General features: G+C 34.5%; 2 protein-coding genes and 1 long non-coding RNA gene across 6 annotated transcripts; 2 read left to right on the top strand and 1 right to left on the bottom strand.

Annotated features, from left to right (window-relative positions):
- Positions 1 to 3,546: 3,546 nt before the first annotated feature.
- On the top strand, positions 3,547 to 12,520 carry LOC135849701 (protein NASP homolog 1-like). Of its 3 annotated transcripts, none has more exons than XM_065370239.1 (3): positions 3,547 to 3,757; positions 4,369 to 4,418; positions 10,239 to 12,520. In XM_065370239.1, exons 2-3 carry the CDS (start codon positions 4,400 to 4,402, stop codon positions 11,951 to 11,953), a joined length of 1,734 nt encoding a protein of 577 aa, XP_065226311.1. In that variant the 5' UTR covers positions 3,547 to 3,757; positions 4,369 to 4,399; the 3' UTR covers positions 11,954 to 12,520. The 3 variants fall into 3 exon arrangements, with proteins under 3 accessions (XP_065226311.1, XP_065226310.1, XP_065226313.1); XM_065370238.1 differs by lacking the exon at positions 3,547 to 3,757 and adding an exon at positions 3,938 to 4,010; XM_065370241.1 differs by lacking the exon at positions 3,547 to 3,757 and adding an exon at positions 4,117 to 4,241.
- LOC135849704 (uncharacterized) lies at positions 3,950 to 5,448 on the bottom strand. The gene is made up of 3 exons (XR_010559607.1): positions 4,868 to 5,448; positions 4,676 to 4,786; positions 3,950 to 4,342 (listed from the first exon to the last, which is right to left on the bottom strand). It is a non-coding gene; the product is annotated as an uncharacterized LOC135849704 (long non-coding RNA).
- LOC135849702 (glutaminyl-peptide cyclotransferase-like) lies at positions 12,447 to 20,365 on the top strand. Of its 2 annotated transcripts, none has more exons than XM_065370242.1 (6): positions 12,447 to 12,758; positions 18,806 to 18,949; positions 19,023 to 19,289; positions 19,355 to 19,483; positions 19,605 to 19,824; positions 19,928 to 20,365. In XM_065370242.1, the coding sequence occupies exons 1-6, from the start codon at positions 12,609 to 12,611 to the stop codon at positions 20,092 to 20,094; spliced, it is 1,077 nt and encodes a 358-aa protein (XP_065226314.1). In that variant the 5' UTR covers positions 12,447 to 12,608; the 3' UTR covers positions 20,095 to 20,365. The 2 variants fall into 2 exon arrangements, with proteins under 2 accessions (XP_065226314.1, XP_065226315.1); XM_065370243.1 differs by lacking the exon at positions 12,447 to 12,758 and adding an exon at positions 18,463 to 18,712.
- Positions 20,366 to 21,395: the final 1,030 nt, after the last annotated feature.

Here is a 21,395-nt window from a genome sequence, read left to right as displayed (position 1 = left end):
AACTTTTGATAAAAACCATCACAACTAAAGTTTAAAAGCTATTTTCAAATTAAAATATTATTGAGTAGTAGAGAATACTGATTGTATGAAGCTTTTTCATGTTTTTTAAGCTTTAGGATTTCATTTAAGCTTTCTTCAAAACTGCGAATGTGTCAAAATGTATTTTATGGCAAGCTTTTTCTAAGTAGACTATGAGTACTCTAAATTGGTTCGGTACTGGAGAATACTAATTTTTTATGTCATATCTGAAGCTTTCTAAAAAATTTTTAGCTTTAAGCTTTCTTCAAAATTTCACGAATATGGTCAAAAAGTATTTTTTGGCAAGCTCGATATAGGTAGACTATACATACTTTAAAATATTCATTGGGCACTGGAGTATTCTAATTTTTACATTATATCTGAAGCTTTTTGAACTTTTTTCAGCTTTAAGCTTCCTTCAGAATTTTGCAAATATGGTCAAAAAGTATTTTTTGGGGAGCTCTTTTTAGGGAGACTATACATACTTAAAATATTCATTGGACACGGGAGAATTTTAATTGTTCTTAAATATGAAGTATGACGCTTTTTGAACTTTTTAAAGCTTTAAGCTCCTCCATGACTCACCCCACAACCTCACCAAAAAAATGACTCCAGTTTCGAACTCTACGACTTCGAAAACATATCAATCGACATATCACACGATAATATAAGGAACATTTGACATTTGACCTTTTTTGAACTTTAAGCTTTTTTCAAAACTTTACGAATATGGTCAAAAAGTATTTTTGGCAAGCACATTCTAGGTAGACCATACATACATTAAAATAGTTATTCGGTACAGAAAAATTCTAATTGTTTATGTCATGTATAACGTTTTGAACTTTTTCGAGCTTTGAACTTTTTCCAAAATTTTACAAATATGGTCAAAAAACATTTTTTGGCAAGCACTTTCTAGGTAGACTATACGTACTCGCGCGTATACATCGACACAGTCATTTATACTGCATTGAACTTTTTGAGCTTTTTAAAGCTTTTCAAAGCTTTAATCAGAACTTTCCGAAGTTTTGATACCACAACCACACCAAAAAAATGACTCCAGATTCGAACTGTACGACCTCGAAAACATATCAATCGACATATTTCACAATAATATAAGGAAAATTTGACATTTGAGCTTTTTTGAGCTTTTAGCTTTTTTCAAAACTTTACGAATGTGGCCAAAAAATATTTTTTGGCAAGCACTTTCTAAGGTAATTTAAAATGTTTATGGGATATTGAAGAATTCTAATTGTTTATGTCATGTACAAAGCTTTTTCAACTTTTTCGAGCTTTAGGCTTTCTATAAAACTTAACAAAATATGGTCAAAAAGTATTTTTTGGCAAGCTCTATCTAGGTGGACCTTAAGTACTTTCGCGTATACATCGTCACGCTTGTTTATACTGTATCAATTTTTGAGCTTTTTGAAGCTTTTGAAAGCTTTTTTCAAAACTTTTTGGACTTTTGACCAAAACCTGCACATCTACGGGTCAAAAGCTTTTTTTTGAGACATCGTCGAACAAAATCGGTTCGGCGGTTCTTCCAAACGAACGATCACAAAAAAAACACCTTGCTATTAATATATAGATTATTGAGCTTTTTTGAGCTTTAAGGCATACTTTTTTGTAAACTTTTTTTTGACATTGGACTTCTTTCAATGCTCTTTCAAGGTATAATAGACGCACTTCTCTGTATTTATGTCGAATGCTGTATGTATAGGCTAAAATCAATGGTTAAAATCAATTATTGAGCTTTTTTGAGCTTTAAGGCACAACTTTTTTGTAAACCTATTTCTTCGACATTAGACTTCTTTCGATGCTCTTTCAAGGTATAATATACGTACTTCTCTGTATACATTAAATGCGCTAGATACAGGCTAAAATCAATTATTCAGCTTTTTTCAGCTTTAAGGCGCAACTTTTTGTAAACTTTTTTCTTCGACATTAGACTTCTTTCGATGCTCTTTCAAGGTATAATATACGTACTACTATGTATACGTCGAATGCGCTACGTAAAGGCTAAAATCAATTAATGAGCTTTTTTGAGCTTTTTTGAGCTTTCCGGCGCAACTTTTCGAACTTTCAATGAAAACCTGCACATGTACGGGTCAAAAGCTTTTTTTTGAGACATCACCCAGCAAAATCGGTTCAGACGTTCCTGAGATCTCAGAGTCAAAAGAATTATTGAGCTTTTTTGAGCTTTAAGGCGCAGCTTTTTTGTAAACTTTTTTCTTCGACATTAGACTTCTTTCGATGCTCTTTCAAGGTATAATATACGTACTACTATGTATACGTCAAATGCGCTACGTAAAGGCTAAAATCAATTATTGAGCTTTTTTGAGCTTTTCGGTGAAACTTTTCGAACTTTCAATGAAAACCTGCACATCTACGGGTCAAAAGCTTTCTTTTGAGACATCACCCAGCAAAATCGGTTCAGCCGTTCCTGAGATCTCAGAGTCAAAAGAATCCGGTCATAATTTTAATATATAGATTTTTCAATTGTAGGTATTTTCTATTTGGGTATATATTTGGGTAATTTGCCAATTGGGTAAATTTTACTTTCAACTTATTCATTAATTAAAAAACTATTTGGTATTAGACATAAAACATGTTGAATGAATAATTATTGATGAAAAAAATCATTAAAAACAAATAATAAAATATAAATTAATAATAATTCCAAATCCAAATTCCAAATTATAGGTAAAATCATCTATCATCTGACATTCTGGCATTTCCGGCAATGATAATTGATAAATAAGTACCTTCCATTGCGTAAACGGAAAGAAAGCGAATAGTCGATAATTAGCGTAATAATTAGCGAAACAATTGAAACAATTGAACTCTTCATATTAGGCCAAATGTCGTTATGTCGCGTATACGCGGCGATGACGTCACGTAGACTTTATGCACTCTCATATCCAAATCACAGAATTGGTCTCTCCGAAATACTGTTCACTGATTGGCTAAAAGTTGAAAAATTAATATCAATTGCAATCTTTGACTATATATACATGGACTGCTATCTCCTATTGTTGTTGAATGGGAATCGTGAAGCCAAAGCAATAGAGGTACTAGATCGGGACATGGGCTCTGAGCATGCGCGAGATTTCGTTGCAACGAGCGTAGCGGTTGTTGGAACGTAGGAGGGTGTTCGTCGCTCCGTGGTTCACCGTGATTGGAAGGTGCGAGGGTGGGTGGGATTCCTGCGCGCGCATGAAAATTCCCGATGCTCCCGATCTAGTACCTCTATTACTTCGGCTTCATCGGCAACAATGAAGATAGTAGTCCATGTATATATAGTCAAAGATTGCAATAGGGTTTATGCTGCTAGCAGCAAAAACCCTAATGAAAAATTTTGCCGAATTGAATTAAAATGAAAAAGTTGTTTACGTGACGTCAGTGATGGACAGACTTCAGCCAATCAGAACGCAGTATTCAGCTGTGTCGCTGTCATGGCGGCTTCAGAAAGCTCAAAAGGCATGACGCATGTTGCGGGATTTGGATCTTGTTTGATAACAAACTTGAAAATTTCAACGTTTGCTAATTTCCACTAAAGTAATACTAAAATAATTAATAATTACAGGTTTTTCTGAAGGTATAATTGTTTGAATGAAGAAAGTAACGAGTGTATAATGTGTTTTTAATTGTGGTATCGGTCTGTCCGGCCATTTTTTCACCTTTTTCTTCAATCTAAATTTACAACTTCCGATTACTAGATCGGTAGATCCGGAGCTATCCGGTGAGTAATAATTGCATATCATATGCTTTATTTGGTTAATTTAGAAACTACTTCGTATTATTTACGTAATGATTGTGATGTTTATTCAACTGAATAACCCATAACGGTCGGATTGAATACCTACACAGTAAAGTCGTCTTCCGTCTTAATGACACGCGTGACATTATATGTTTTAAGAATTAAGAACCGAACCATGCTTTGTACAGGTTTACTAATTTCTCGTGAGAAGAGTTGACTCGTCGTATCAATTGTAGTAAGAAATGAAGGTTTTGATCGAATTATTGTACATATTTCTAAAAAAATCTACACAGATATGCCACAATCCAATCATAGAAATGAGCACTACACAATTCCTACATCATAACTCCAGCCAAACTTGAATTCTCTGCCTTTGTAATATTCTTTCCATATCTTCGAGTATTGCATGTTAGCAGCGTTGCGGGATTGTTGAACGATTCCATCATCGATTATGTATGAAACTGTGGTATTGAATATTCCTGAATTATCGTAGTTCTCTTGATGTGCAGTGTGGTCTATTTTTTTTATGTGTACAATTACTTAGCACAATATTCAGAGCGAACGTTCCTGAAATGGTTATAATTTTGTTTCAGATTAGTTCACGTGGAAAATTCGAATATAAAAATGGATCAAGATGAGAAAGGTAATGAAATGTTTTCAAAATTCAATAACTGCTAATAAATACGTTATTCGTTATTCCTGTTATTAATATAGCGCTCAACTGATGTTTGATAATTGATAATTCCAAAAGTACCATCACCGCTACACTTCCCAGTAAGATTAAACAAACTAGTGCCGATGATATCGAAACGTTTTTCATTCCTGGCGACTATAATATGTAGTACTTTTATAGACAATATTCAAAGTCTCGCTTTTGCTCAACTTGAGCTATGTGCTTACTGTAATTCCAAATGCTGGTTAAATGCTCCTCATCTTTGAATTGTTTACTTGACAAATAATAAATGCAGTCTATAGGAAAGTCTGTTCCTTTCAGAATATGCAGCTGTTGATCTGAAATTATTTTAAAAAAAGAAATTGAGTCGTCAGCTTCGGCTGTTTTTTTTTTATTTTTCGTTGTTGACTTTTTTTTACCGTTCAGTTGCACACACATTGTCCAAATCCCTCCATTCATTGGTACGAAATATACCGTCACTGTTGCATTCCCTTGCGCATTTGAAGATGCATTCTCTGGTTTATTATTGTAAAGTAAATGGCTAATCGAAATCTTAAAATCGCATATGGAGGCTCATTTACGGGTGTTTTTAATTTATCAATATTTCGAATTTTGTGAATATTCCAACTGCTGTATTCCCAGATCCCAGTGACTGGCCATTAAGCTCACAAGGAAACCTCTTGATGTGTCACACTCCGATTTGAACGGGACCGTGATTTTTGGAAAGAGCATAGTCTAAAACCCCCAAAACCAAATTTTCAGCTGCCCAAGTTCATTTTTCGATTTTTGGCGAATTTTTGAAAATTCAAAATTGACCTTTTTTTGGTGATTTATGCTTTTTTTTAAAAGTACGTACTTGATCTGAAAAAAACGGTCAAAATAAGTCCCAAAACTATTATTAGATACCCAAATCCGAATTTCACAATTTCCAGCCATTCTGGAGCCTCCAGCGCGATTTTTCAATTTCTCCAGAATTTTGAATTGGCTCCAGAAGGCGTGATTATGCAGTTGGGCAGCTAAAAATCGAGTTGTGTATTATATACTCGACCTGTTTAACGAGTTTATCTACATTTGAGCCGATTTTCGGAGTGACACCTCAAAAGTGGCTTTTTGACCAGCATTTTCAAAAATAAAAATTCCAAAAAATCAAAAGTTTCCCGTTTGTGTGAAAATTTTTGAAATTCACGCGAATCGCTGTATTTTGTTTAAACCTAACCTCCCAAATCAAAATTCCACGATTTCCAGTCATTCTGGAGCCTCCAGCGCGATTTTCAATTTCTCCAGAATTTTGAATTTGCTCCAGAAGGCGTGAATATGAAGTTGGGCAGCTAAAATTCGAGTTGTGTATTATACTCGACCTGTTTAACGAGTTTATCTACATTTGAGCCGATTTTCGGAGTGACACATCAAAAGTGGCTCTTTGACCAGCTTTTTTCAAAATTACAAAATCCAAAACATCAAAAGATAATCGTTTGTGAGGATATTTTTGAAATTTGCGCTAATCGCTGTATTTTGTCCGTAACTAACCTCCAAAATCAAAATTTAACAATTTCCAGCCGTTCTGGAGCCTCCAGCACGATTTTTCAATTTCTCCAGAATTTTGAATTTGCTCCAGAAAGCGTAAATATGAAGTTGGGCAGCTAAATATCGAGTTGTATATTACACTCGATTTGTTTAACGAGTTTATCCACATTTGAGCCGATTTTAAGAGTGACACCTCAAGAGTGGTTTTTTGAGGTGTTTCTCGCTCCAAAACTGCTGGAAATGGTAGAATTTGCACTACGGAGGTTAGTTCTTGAAGAAATACCGCGATTCGCACAAATTTCAAAAATTTCCTCACAGACGGGAAACTTTTGATTTTTTGGATTTTCTAATTTTGAAAAAGCTGGTCAAAAAACCACTTTTGAGGTGTCACTCTCAAAATCTGCTCAAAAGTGGATAAACTCGTTAAACAAGTCAAGTGTAATACACAACTCGATTTTTAGCTGCCCAACTGCATATTCACGCATTCTGGAACAAATTCAAAATTATGAAGAAATAGAAAAATCGGGCTGGAGGCTCCAGAAAGGATGAAAATTGTGAAATTTGGATTTGGAGTGTTAGTTTAAGACAAGATACAGCGATTAGCGTGAATTTCAAAAATTTTTACACAAACGGGAAACTTTTGATTTTTTGAATTTTTCAATTTTGAAAAAAGCTGGTCAAAAAACCACTCTTGAGGTGTCATTCCCAAAATCGGCTCAATCGCGCTGGAGGCTCCAGAATGGCTGGAAATTGTGAAATTTGGGTTTGGGGGGTTAGTTTTGGACAAAAGTACAGCGATTCGCGTGAATTTCGATAATTTCTACACCAACGGGAAACTTTTAATTTTTTGAATTTTTGAATTTTGAAAAAAGCTGGTCAAAAAACCACTCTTGAGGTGTCACTTCCAAAATCGGCTCAAATCTACATAAACTCGTTGAGTATAATAAAGAACTCGATTTTTAGCTGCCTAACTGTATATTCACGCCTTCTGGAGCAGATTCAAAATTCTGGAAAAATTGAAAAATCGCGCTGGAGGTTCCAGAATGGCTGGAAATTGTTAAATTTTGATTTTGGAGGTTAGTAACGGACAAAATACAGCGATTCGCGTGAACTTCAAAAATTTCCTGACAAACAGTTATCTTTTGATTTTTTGGATTTTTGAATTTTGAAAAAAGCTCGTCAAGAAGCCACTCTTGAGATGTCACTCCCAAAATCGGCTCAAATGTAGATTATAAACTCTTCAAACAGGTCGAGTATAATACAGAACTCGATTTTTAGCTGCCTAACTGTACATTCACGCCTTCTGGAGTAAATTCAAAATTCTGGAAAAATTGAAAAATCGCGCTGGAGGCTCCAGAATGGATAGAAATTGTGAAATTTGGATTTGGAGGGTTTAGTTTAGGACAAAATACAGCGATTCGCGTTAATTTCCAAAATTTCCACACAAACGGGAAACTTTTGATTTTTTGGATTTTTTAATTTTCAAAAATGCTGGTCAAAAAGCCACTTTTGAGGTGTCACTCTCAAAATCGGCTCAAATGTGGATAAACTCGTTAAACAGATCGAGTGTAATATACAACTCGATTTTTAGCTGCCCTACTTCATATTCACGCCTTCTGGAACAAATTCAAAATTCTGGAGAAATTGAAAAATCGCGCTGGAGGCTCCAGAATTGCTGGAAATTGTGAAATTTGAATTTGGGTAGTTAATATTAGTTTTGGAACTTATTTTTACCTTTTCTTCAGATCAAGTATGTACTTTTTTTTAAAAAAAGCATAAATCGCCAAAAACGAGTCAATTTTGAATTTTCAAAAATTCGCCAAAAATCGAAAAATGTACTTGGGCAGCTGAAAATTTGGTTTTGGGGGTTTTAGACTATGCTCTTTCCAAAAATTGTGGTCCCGTTCAAATCGGAGTGTGACACCTCAAGAGGTTCCCTTGTAAGTTCATTATCTGTGCTGTAGTATATTGATCATGCAGATGATACTGAAATCAATTTTTTTTTTTTAAAAATGCGAATAAATACTACTTGACTCCTAGGTTTTCTGTCGTCCTCTTCTGGAAAAAATCACACGTACAAATCTACTATTTTTTTTTTTTTAAATTCAGTTTTACGACGTGAGCTATTTTTATCCATATGTGACATGGAATGGTGAAAGGGTGAGAAGTCGAATTGGAGAGAATGTAAAAACACAGGTTTACCAAAACAAGGTTTACCCTTATCCTGGGTGAGAATGAAGTGTACTTCAAGGAAAGTCAATTTTTAGGTTTACCTTTGGTAAATCTGCACATTAATTCATTGTATTGGTTTACTCTCGAGTAAACATGCACCCTAACATTCGTTGATCAATTTGTTAGGGTTTACTTCTAAGTAAACATGCATCATAACATTCCCTGAAATCAATTTTTTTTTGATAATTCAATTTTTGCTTGATTTTGATTTTGACAGATAAAATAATAAAATATTGTGTAGGCAAATAATTATTTTATTTCATTTTTTATTTGAGCACAAATTTTTTCAATTTTTTTTTACAATTTTTCATTTTTATTTTTACCATTTACGAGTTGATTTTTGATTTTGACAGAAAATTGATTTTATTTTAATCAATTTTTTTGATTTTTTTTTATAGAATAATGAATTTTTTGGACAATATTGCATCGTTGAGCAGTAGAAACTAGAAAGCAGCGTGGTCCTATTCGGCATGATTTTGTAATTATTAAAGAGAGGTTAGGTTAAGGTTAGGTTAAATGCCGATATGTTAATATTGAGGGAGGGCGCGAAGCGCCCGACCGAATAAGTGCAGAGTGAGCGAAGCGAGCTCTTGCTCCGAGTGCGGCCCTTGAGGGGCCGCGAGGGCGCGAAGCGCCCGATTCACGAGGAGTACTCGCGTAGCAAAAGCAGGAGATACGGACACGCGCGAGGCGAAGCCGAGCGCGCCCCCCAACACTGAAAACAAAATCTTATCTTACCAAATGCATGATAAAATTAAAAATTTTGTCTGGGTTTACTCTCGAGTAAACATACATGGTAACATTCCTTGAAATTTTCGTCGGGGTTTACCCCTAGGTAAACCTGATCGTAACATTCCCTAAGGTACACGTTATTCTCGCCTGTGGGTGGTTTACCCGGAGGTAAACCAGAACATTCTCTCTAAATTGACGCGTGTGTGAAAGGGACCTGAGCCGTAAAAAAATTGTTTTTCACTTTTTGGCTGATTCTTATAGGAAATTTAACGCTCTTTTCAATGACGCAAACCGCAAGTTTCCATCTTCTTAATTTTTTGTACAAATCGCATTTTAAGTAGGTACCTACAGTTGTTTAAAACTTATTCAAAACTGTAGCAAAATCACGAAATTACATCGTTTTTCAAAACCTCCCTGCAACAATACCACTAACAATTTTGAAAAAAATAATTATAGTGGGTGAAAGCCCTATCCTTCTAGAAAATTTTGATGTGTTTGAAACAACAAAAAACATTTTCCTAAAGCTCACAAAAGCTCATAAAAGATCACTGAAAAAAACAATGAGAAAATTTTCAGTCTTTTAGTTTTCCGCATTTACCGGACGAACCATACGTCCTAGTGAAAATCTGATGAGAGTGATCTCAAAGAGAATTCAATTCTCTACAATTTCGTTTACGTGAAATTTTCGTAGGATGCTCGATTTCAAAACTGGACGCCTTTGAAGTTTTGCAGAAACTGAAAGATTGTTTTGTGAGCTTTAGGAAAATGTTTTTTGTTGTTTCAAACACATCAAAATTTTCTAGAAGGATAGGGCTTTCACCCACTATAATTATTTTTTTCAAAATTGTTAGTGGTATTGTTGCAGGGAGGTTTTGAAAAACGATGTAGTAAAAATAAACATTACAGTTTTACCTTTGATTCGTGACGTAAAAAGTTGCTATAAGCGGGAAATTTGAATGATTCAGCTGATGTAGTATCCTTCAAAAAGGCAACACTGCATGTGGAAGTGAACCACCAGACCTTAGCGAATCAGAATACAGAATAATTTGACAATACCGTTGCTATGGAAACGCATAAATGCTACTTTATGCGTCACAAACTTTAAACGTGATTATCTCGAAAACAGGTTTTTACGGATCAGGTCCCTTTCACCATTCCACGCCACATATGTATCCATCACACCATAAATTTTAGCGTAACCAATTGAAAACTGCACCAATTTCTACGATTTTCCTACAGCATTTCATTATCTTATGACCGTATGTATTTCACATCGTAATACTTTTTTTGAAATTTTTCCAGATGTCGGTGAAACTGTGTCCGAAACGACGGTACCTTTATCCGCAAAGTCTAGCGATGAAGTATCCAATAAAGAACCCGTTAAACCAGTCGTCTCGTCGGAAAATGAAAATAACTCGAAAACCGACGAATCCGCCGCAGCACCTTCTCAGAACGAAACTTCGACCAACGGTACCAACGGCTCAGAAAACAATCACGACGTCGCGAAAAACACCGCAGGAAATGTCGACGACATTACCGATGCGATGATGGAAAACCTGCAAGATAATTTCAATCAAGATGTCGACAGCATGGTTAGTTTGATGGAATCAGCCGAAGATTTTATGTTCGAATCGGAAGACAAACAGTTAAACATTAAAGCCGCTATCGAAGCTAACAAACTTAAAAAAGAACAAGAAAGTAAAAGCGTTATAAATTCGGATAAATCGGAAGCGTACAGTTTACTCGCTCAAGGGAAACGTAATTTATTCGTGAAAGATTACGAATCGGCGGTCACAACGTTGGGAGAAGCGTGCCAGAAACTCAATGCTATATACGGCGATTTCGCGGTCGAATTAGCCGACGCTTATATGACTTACGGTAATGCTTTGCTGGAGTTATGGCGTGTCGAAGAAGCTGATAAAAAAAATAACGATACGGAATTAGCGGAGACCGCCGGCGAAGATGGTCAAGAAGAAAACGACGACGACGACGAACAAGGTGACGGAGATAACCCCGACGAAAGCGAAAATAAAGAAACCGAAGAAGGCGCTGAGGATAAAGATGACGAAGAAAACGAAGCAGAGAAAAACGAAGATGGCGAAGAAGATATCGAGAACGAAGACGACAATTTACAAATCGCTTGGGAAGTCGTCGAACTCGCTAAACAAATCTACGAGCGTCATAACGATAACGTTAATTTAGCCAAGTCGTATTTGAAACTGGGCGAAATAAGTATCGCTTCGGCGAATTACGAATTAGCCATCGATGATTTGAACAGAAGTTTAGAAATTCAGAAGAATATTAGTCCAGTCGATACCCGTCTCAAAGCTAATACGCATTTTAATTTATACGCAGCTTATTCCGCATCTCATAACTACGATAAATCTGCCGAACAGCTGGATACCGCCAAATCAGTATTTGAAAGCCAAGTCCACGATTTAAGCCAAAAATTGAAAACCATCGATAAAAGTAACGCCTCAGAAAATACGAAAATCGCGAAAGAAATTAGCGATACTGAAGAAGTCATTAAAGATATGGATTCTAGAATACTCGAGAATAATAAACATAAACGAGAATTCATGACAGCTCTGTTCGAAGCGATTAAAAATAAAACTCCCGAAGGGAGCAGTCAGGCCGGTAGCTCAAATAACTTGCAAAACGGTTCAAGTTCCAATAATTTACTCGTTGGTGCGAGTTCCAACAATTTACTCGGCGGTGCGAGTTCTAGCAACGTTCCAGTCAATAATATTAGTCATTTAATCCATAAAAAGCCTAAACAAAAAGTCGAACCTGCTGCAGACAAGAATTCGTCCGAAGCTAAACAAAATACTGTCATTTTGAATGGAGAATCTTCGACTAAAGACGAAACTGTACCGAGTAGTGTTTCCGAATCTCCTGCCGATGCTACGAAGACGAGTGATGAGAAAAATGATGATCAAGCAGTAAACGAAAGGAAGCGTAAATTGAGTGAAAGTTGCGACAGTAGTCCTAAAAAAGTGTGTCTCAAATCAGAATAATATTTTCAGTTCATCATAGCGGTAATGATTATTTTTTAATATCGATTTCTCGTATTCCCTTAATAATTATAGAAAAATATTTTACGTCATTTTTTTTTTGTACTCGAACGCGAATATTATTATTTTTTGGTACCTGTGTCTAACATAAATGTTCGTTTTAATCAAGGACATTTTAAAATGAATCTAAGTGTTGTATTAGAATGTTTTTTTGTTTTTTTTTTTTTATTCGTAAAACGTGAAATTTTTTGTTTTTAGAATTCCTATTATTGCTATTTCTACAGGTTTGTTTTCCTATTTATCAAATTAATAAAACTCATCACAGTGAATAATAAACCGGTCGTTAATTTTTAAGTACATATTTTGAATTAAGTGATGGAGTAAGAAGAATTTTCACTGTTGAATTGGCAGGTATTTAAATTAATTTTATACATTTTTTTTGTTTACGAACGGAGCATAAATATATTCATTTGCTCTCTCTTGATCATGTTCGTTGTTTTGATACCTACTTTTACTTCTGTTTATGTTCACTGGGAGATGTAAACTTAATAAACATCATATAAAACGTAAGTAATTGTCGATTTGTAAAAGCAGTTGACCGTAATACTTGAATTACGCAATCGGAATATGTCTTTCATTCGCACATCTCGTCAACATAATGAAAGTTATTGTGTTATTGCGACCGAGTGAAAAGGAAGTGTGTTTCAAGATGATGCTGGCAGTATTGTTGGTTTTTGGAGCTGTTGGTTTGGCGGAATTGCAATCAATACATCGGAATAATGTTGGTTCTCGATCCAGATTTTCCAACGTAAGCTAGTTACGTTAAATAAACTTTAATAAATTCATTTTATTCTGTTAGAATGTGAAAAAATATCACTACTACAGGTGAATCGTAAGTGAATCAAATTTCAGAAAACAAAGTTCTAGTTCTATCTTTGTCGGAAATATTTTTTAATTTGTTCTACAATGAAGACCATATATGCGTGGAAAATAGTTCATTTTTTTCTAGAAAATGAAGTTGATAAATAAAATGATAACGCTCAAAAATGAAATTTGGAAATTCCGCTTAAAATTCTGAATGCTTATTGGTTGTCAACTGTACCTAAAAGTTTGTTTTGCATGCGGGATGCGTAACAGCCGTACGATTCATTTTCGTTCATGCCGTTTTTTTTATTTTATTTATTTTTTTTCATTTTCAAAAATAATTTATTAAACATCTTTCATTCATTTAGCTGCGATCTTTTACATGACAATTTTACTGGATCAAAATTAAAAGATGATGAAATTTCGTCTATCGACACAATTTTTGAGTTTTTCATTCTCTCAGCCCTGAGTGATTCTCTTGTGTTGTATCAAAATCAAACTATGAACCTGTTTTATAAAGCACAATATAAATTCATTTATTGAGATTGCTCAGAATTTTCAGTGAGTGTAGGTACACGAGTGTTTTAACTAAGTAATTAGTAAAGTCAACTGTTTGGAATCAAAATTTTATTGTCAACAATTTGTTTTTAACTGAGAGCTGTAGGATAGCTAACCCCATTATGATTGCTGGAAACTTGGGAAGTTATTCAGGATCAGGACAGGTTCAAAGTTGTGAAATCAGTCGTGAGGAGTAAAAATCAAATTTTGAATTGAAATTCGAAATTGCTCGAAATCTTGCAGTGAGTAGTGAGCACCTAAGCAGTAATACTAGAAAAGCAAAATATTCTTCATTTTATCCTCTTTACTTCGATCTTTTTTCTCGAAACTTTAGCTTTTTTTTACTGTTCAAAACTTCAAAAGTGATTTGATTGAAGTAAAAGCTCGCTCGCCTTCCTTTACTAATACCATTCTTCATCTTGCGGAAAAAACACTTTCCTAGGTGCATTCTTCCTAAAAAATTGTTGAAATTTTTTTAATGAGTATTGACGTTTTTTTAAAAAATATTAGATACCTATTTTTTTATGCAAACGTTTTTCTTTTAAAAATTTTTTTCGCGTAGCGTCTATCTGATTTTTTTTCTTCAACTTGACCGTTCTTTGCTTTTAAAGCATTCTTTGGGGATGTCACACTTTTCAGAAATTGAAAACTTATTTTCTGCTGAATTTATTTTGAATTCTGAAAATAAAGAAGGAGTTGCGATAAGCGATAAGGCCATTTTTTGGCACCAGATAGTTATCGTAATAAATGTACGAAATACGAATCCGTGGTTAGTTAACCCAAAATGACCATTTTGTGGGCTCCAGGGGTTCCCAAAGTTGCGAATAAAAAAATAATTTCAGGAACCACTGAGTATTATTTTCAAAAACTTTTTTCGCATAAAATACAGTATCTGTTTTAACCAAATAAACGTTATGCGAGGTGATTTTCTTACTTTCGACCCTCGGGGCAAAAATTGGGGAGGGGGGTTACCATTTTTTGAAAATTTTGGAATCACCATTTTGGATCTACCCCTTCTAACCCCGCTAAAAACGTTTTACAGTTTAGCATCTGAAAGACCTCCATCCTACCAAATTTTGAGCTCAATAAAAATTTTCGCTGGTACTCAAAAATCCAATTTCCCAATTTTTCATAATTTCGATATTTTGAGAACCCCTGGAAAACTATAAACCTGCGATTTGCGCCACATGTAACGTTTACAGTAACTTTCAAAATTGAGCTATTCTAGGTGAAATTCTGGTATTTTTACTTCGTATAGGTATATAGAAATAATGAGAACGTTATTTTAACGTCTTTTCGAAGAGTTAAATCTCAGAATTTGATCCAAAATAGCTCAATTTTGGAAGTTACAGAAAAAGTCGTATGAAAAATTATCGAGCACTTGCTAGTGTGTTTCAAACGTAAATTCTTCAATTTATTTGAAAAAATATGCACAAACGCCATTTTTAGGGGTCCCTAAAACGGGAGGCTCTAAGAAAAGGGTTCAAAATTACGAATATGCAGGGAGCTTAATTCAACTTTTTCATCTAAATAATCGAATATACTCCTCAAAACATTACGTTTGGCGCAAATCGCAGGTTTCTAGCTTTCCAGGGGTTCCCAAAATATCGAAATTACGAAAAATAGGAAAATTGGACTTTTGAGTAGGTACCAGCGCAAAATTTTATTCGGCTCAAAATTTGGTAGGATGGAGGTCTTTCGGAAACTAATTAACTGTAAAAAGCTTTTAGAATGGTGGTTCCAAAATTTTCAAAAAATTGAAACCCCCCCCCCCAATTTTTGCACCCGAGGGTCGAAAGTAAGAAAATCACCTCGCATAACGTTTATTTGGTTCAAACAGATGTTTTACGCTAAAACAGTTTTAGAAAATAAAACTCAGTGGTTCCTAAAATTATTTTTTTATTTGCAACTTTGGGAACCCATGGAGTCCAAAAAATAGTCATTTTGGGTTAACCAACCACGGATTCGTATTTGGGACATTTAGTACAACATTTCATAAGTGGTTGAGTTTATAACTAGTTGGTGCCAAAAAATGGCCTTATCGCAACTCCTCCTTTCAAATTTTGAATAGTATCGAGTGCTCAAAAAACGAATTCTCAAAATAAATTTTGAGTCTTTTGGAACGTATCGAGTCGAGTGCTATATATATATTTCTCACACTGATTTTCAGAATTTATTTTTCGTGAATTTTAAAAAAGAAAATCAATTTGATAAATTCCAATTTTTCGTTTCTAAATTCACGAAAAATGAATTTTGAAAATGAACTTTTAAGTATTAAGTACAGTGGAAATCGCTTATAATGAGATCGGTTAGTACGAGATTTCGGATACAACGAGCAAAATGCTCGGTCCCGAGCACAACGCCATTTAAACATGTACAATATGGTACCTGTTAGAACGAGCTCATTTATAACGAGGAATCCGGATAGTACGAGCTGAAATTCTTGAAATTTGGTTCATTTTATTGTCTTTTCTTCCGCTTATAACGAGTGTTCATGCAAAAAACATTCATTAAATCCCAAATTTAAGTTTTGTAAGTTAATTTGATGAAATTTTGAAATTCAGACAGATTTTGTGGCATTTTTAGAAAAACAAAACTTTCTAAAAAGCTGCTGGAGGCTCTAGAACTGCTCAATAAATGATTTGAAATTGTTACCAATCGATTTGACAAGTCGAAAATAGTAGTAAAATTGACAATTTTTTCCTACACGTGTTATACGAGTATCATTTATAACGAGAAGCTCTTTACATCCGGTTATTATAAGATACTCGTTATAAATGCAATACCTTTTAGTACGAGAGACCGGATACAACGAGCAAAATGTCTGGTCCCTTCAATCTCGTTGTAAGCGATTTCCACTGTATTTGAAGTAAAGTACTTGATTCCAAAAAAAAAAAAAACATTTTTCGCTCATTCTAAAAAACAACTTCTCTGGAATTATCAAATTTTGTGAAAAATAAAAAATGATTTAGAAAAAGAATGAACAAAAAAAATTGAAACACAAAAATGGCTGTTGAAAAAAATCTGAAAAAATTGAAATTAAAAATTGAAAAATCACTTTGAAATGAAAAAAAATGGTATATTAGTTACACGCGACCTGTTTAACGAGTTTATCCACATTTCAGCCGATTTTGAGAGTGACAACTCAGAAGTGGCGTTTTAACCAGTTTTTTTCAAAATTGAAAAATCAAAAAAATCAAAAAATAACCGTTCGTGAGAAAATTTTTAAAATTTGTGCGAATCAATGTATTTCTTCAAGAACAAACCCCCCCAAATCCAAATTTCAAAATTTCTAGCCATTCTGGAGCCTCCAGCGCGATTTTTCAATTTCTCCAGAATTTGGAATTGGCTCCAGAAGGCGTGCTTATGTAGTTGGGCAGCTAAAAATCGAGTTGTGTATCATACTCGACCTGTTTAACGAGTTTATCCAAATTTGAGCCGATTTTGAGAGTGACACCTCAAAAGTGGCGTTTTGACCAGCTTTTTTCAAAATAAAAAATACAAAAAATCAAAAGTTTCCCGTTTGTATGAAAATTTTTAAAATTCACGCGAATCGCTGTATTTTGTCTAAAACTAACCCCCCAAATCCAAATTTCACAATTTCCAGCCATTCTGGAGCCTCCAGCGTGATTTTTCAATTTCTCCAGAATTTTGAATTTGCTTCAGAAGGCGTGATTATGCAGTTAGACAGCTAAAAATCGAGTCGTATATTATACTCGACCTGTTTAACGAGTTTATACACATTTGAGCCGATTTTGAGAGCGAAACCTCAATAGTGGGTTTTTGAGGTGTCACTCTCGCTCCAAAACGGTGGGGGTTAGTTCTTGAAGAAATACAGCGATTCGTACAAATTCCAAAAATTTCTCCACAAACGGTTATCTTTTGATTTTTTGGATTTTTTAATTTTGAAAAAAGCTGGTCAAAAAACAACTCATGAGGTGTCACTTCCAAAATCGGTTCAAATGCAGATAAACTCGTTAAACAACAGGTCGAGTATAATACACAACTCGATTTTTAGCTGCCCAACTTCATATTCGCGCCTCCTGGAGCAAATTCAAAATTCTGTAGAATTTGAAAAATCGCGCCGGAGGCTCCAGAACGACTGGAAATTGTGAAATTTGGATTGGGATGGGAGGTAGGCGGGGGGGTAGTTGTCGACAGAAACAGAATACAGCAATTCGTGTAAATTTAGAACATTTTCGGCACAAACGGGAAATTTTTGATTTTTTTGATTTTTTAATTTTGAATAAACCTGCTCAAAACGCCACTTTTGAGGTGTCACTCTCAAAATCCGCTCAAATGTGGATAAACTCGTCAAATAGGTCGAGTGTAACATACAAGTCGATTTTTAGCTGCCCAACTTCATATTCACCTTTTCTGGAGCAATTTCAAAATTCTGGAGAAATTGAAAATCACGCTGGAGGCTCCAGAGTCCAGAATGGCTGGAAATGGTGAAATTTGGATTTGGGTAATTAATATTAGTTTTGTGACTTATTTTTACCATTTTTACTGATCAAGTACGTACTTTCAAAAAAATAAAAAAAAGCATAAATTGCCAAAAACAGTCAATTTTGAATTTTTAAAAATTCGCCAAAAATCGAAAAATGAACTTGGGCAGCTGGAAATTTGGTTGAATTGGAATTTTAATTTTGATTTTTTTTTAATTTAAAAATTCCAAAAAAAAAATGAAAATGAAAGTCCTGTAAAGAGTGGTCACAGTGAACCGATGCACCATGGAAGCACCAGAAAAAAGAATCATACAGGCCATCTTAGTCGACTGCTACATAAGCAGCAACTAGCAACCAGCAACTGGCAACTTGGCAACCAAATCAAAAAATTTTGATTTGGTTGCTAGTTCCAGCCAATAACCGAGCAACTTCTTATCATTTTCGTTCCACTGACGCGAAACGAAGTTGCTAAGTTGCCGAGTTGCCGCTTATGTAGCAGTGCACTAAGATTGTGATTTGTTACGAATTTCGCATTCAATAAAAAATTTGCTTTGTACCTATCTTGTTTACAAAATTTTCAAATGATAACGTGAAACATTCGTTTATCATCAATTTGTGAAATTTCAATTTCAAACTTCAGTTTTCAAACCGCAGTATAGTTGTCAAGTTCATTAAACAATTAATTATTCAAATTCTAATTTTACATTCAGTTTCGTTCTCCTACCTATGCATTTTTCTTACGAGAAGTTTTCTACATTCGTCTATATAAATGAAAATGTACAAAAAATGGCTCACAATTTTTTTTATCGTTTGTGGAACGTCAATTTTTACGATTATTTATATTTTTAAACCCATCTTCCGAGAAGATTTAACCGCATCTTATAGTAAAAAAGTGAGAAATACATTTTCCAAAAATACCTACTTATGTATGTACATTCGTTTATAACGTATAAACCATGTTTATTACTCTAATGATTTTCAACAGGTTAGTGTAATCAAAGATGATCTCATTGATCAGTACATTAACGAATTGGCTCAACGGAATGATATCACCGAATTCAAACGAATTCTCAATCCTATCCTAGTTGAACGTGTTGTTGGCACCGCAAGCCATGAAGAAGTCAAAGAGGTACGTATGTTCAAGAAAATGAATAGTTGAAAAATAAATCAGCCAAACACTAACCCGAGTAATAATTTCTTAGTATATCGTTCGTGAAATGATAACTTTGAAATGGAATGTAGAACAAGATTCTTTTCACGATGTTACGCCAAATCGAGGGAAATTATTATTTACCAATGTTATTGCCACCAATAATCCATCAGCTTCCAAGTTCCTGGTATTTGCTTGCCACTATGATTCCAAATTGATGAATTTTAAATTCATCGCAGCTACAGACTCGGCAGTTCCTTGCGCTATGTTGATATACTTCGCTAAAGTTTTTAATAGCTTGAAAAAACCCATACCTTCGGTAAGAGTTGATTTACCTACTACAAGAGTTCAGTTATGACGTAATTTCTTCATTTGGTACTTCAGTCTATAGGTTTGAAATTCATATTTTTTGATGGCGAAGAAGCTTTCGTTAGTTGGACAGCGACAGATTCAGTCTACGGAGCACGTCATTTAGCTAGTCAAATGGAAGCTAGAAGTAATTTAAATCAAATAGTAAGTTTATACGAGTACATCTGTACACCATAATTATGTTACTTTTTAATTGTTTTTTTATTCGTATGAGATTTGGCAATGAGCTAAAAGTGTGTCATTATGACAATTACTTTTTTATTAGGATTTAATGGTGCTGCTGGATTTACTGGGCGACTCGTCACCTCAGTTTTATAGTTTCTTTTCCAACACACACGTCCAGTATCTTAAGTTGGTAACCATTGAGAAACGTCTAAAATCAAAAAATTTATTAGCGTCGGAAAAACCACCGACTCGGTATTTTACCGGTATTAAATTCTTCGGAGCTGATATCAAAGACGATCACGAACCGTTTTTGGTCAAAGGTAAATTTTAAAAATAATCAAGTAATTACGTAATTGTTGTCCAATTTTACTTATTTATTTAAGTACCGTCCTAGTTCTTGACTGATATTAATTTTTTAAACAGGCGTTCCTGTTCTTCATATCATTCCTCATCCATTTCCAAACGTTTGGCATACTGAATTCGATAACGAAAACATAATCAATTACGATACTGTGAAAAATTTATTGTTGATCTTCGAAGTGTTCATTGTGCAATATTTGACCGATGCGGAATCGAGCTTTCCTCTTTGAAAGCTGTTCATCTCATTTGTGATGGAATTCATTGTTTTTCCTTCTTTTATAAGGCTAAAAAGAATCTTTTGCATTTGTTATTATATTTTTTAATTGTTTGTGTTTATTTTAAAAATAATTTTCCATCCGTTTACATTATAATGATATTTTGTGATTTCATGTGAATGGTTGTTTGAAACCTGATCTGATTTTCAATTTGTGACCCATTTATTGCATTTTAAATAATTGTTGTTTTTTGTGATGAATAAATTTGTTGAATTTTTTGAAACAATTTTTAATAATATTTAAATTTTACAGATACCTACATAATTGATAATTATTTATGTTCGAAATCGTGAATGACCTACTGTCAGCAAGTAAATAGTTTATTTTGAATTTTCTGCAGGGATGGAAGAGCCGGGCGCGAGCCAGAGCCAGATTTTTTGAGGAGGTAGAGCTAGAGCCAGAGCCAAGAGCCAAATAAATGAAAGTGCAGAAAAACATCAAGAGCTCTCTTGCAAAAGAGCTCCTTATTTTACTCAAGAGAGCCATCATCATAAGGAGTCTTTAACCTGGAAAGAGCCAGAGCCGAGTGGGAGCCCACAAAATTTTTCAGGCTCTTTGACTACCTAAAAGTAGAAAAAAAAAGTAAAAAAATGCGCACAATTTTATCAAAAATTCAACTTTCAACTCACATTTGTGAAGAAAATGAAGAATTTCTACGTTTGTTTTCTCATTAAGAAATATAATGAAAATAAATGCAGTATATTTTCATTTTTTTCATCGTTTTTCACGAATTTTAAATTCTAATTTAAAGAGCCAAGAGCCAGAGCTGGAGTGGCAGCCGAGTAATTGGAAGAGGGAGCTCGGTTGATTCAGACGACGTGGTCACCTGAGAGGTTGATTCACTTGGCCCTATAGTTATGGGCTCACAAGGGTACCTCTTGAGGTGTCAAATTCCGACTTGAACAGGCCCGCGATTTTTGGAAAGAGCATCTTAGTCTAAAATACCCAAAACCAAATTTTCAGCTGCCCGAGTTCATTTTTCGATTTTTGGCGAATTTTTGAAAATTCAAAATCGACTGTTTTTTGGCGAATTATGCTTTTTTTTAAAAGTACGTACTTGATCAGTAAAAATGGTCAAAATAAGTCCCAAAACTAATATTAATTACCCAAATCCAAATTTTACCATTTCCAGCCATTTGGGAGCCTCCAGAGCGATTTTTCAATTCCTCCAGAATTTTCAATTTGCTCCAGAAGTCGTGATTATGCAGTTGGGCAGCTAAAAATCGAGTTGTGTATTATACTCGACCTGTTTAACG

Source organism: Planococcus citri, chromosome 1 (genome assembly GCF_950023065.1).
Source record: "Planococcus citri chromosome 1, ihPlaCitr1.1, whole genome shotgun sequence".
NCBI classification, from domain to species: domain Eukaryota; kingdom Metazoa; phylum Arthropoda; class Insecta; order Hemiptera; family Pseudococcidae; genus Planococcus; species Planococcus citri.
Note: the sequence above shows the minus strand (reverse complement) of the source record. Positions and strands in the feature narration are given on the sequence as shown.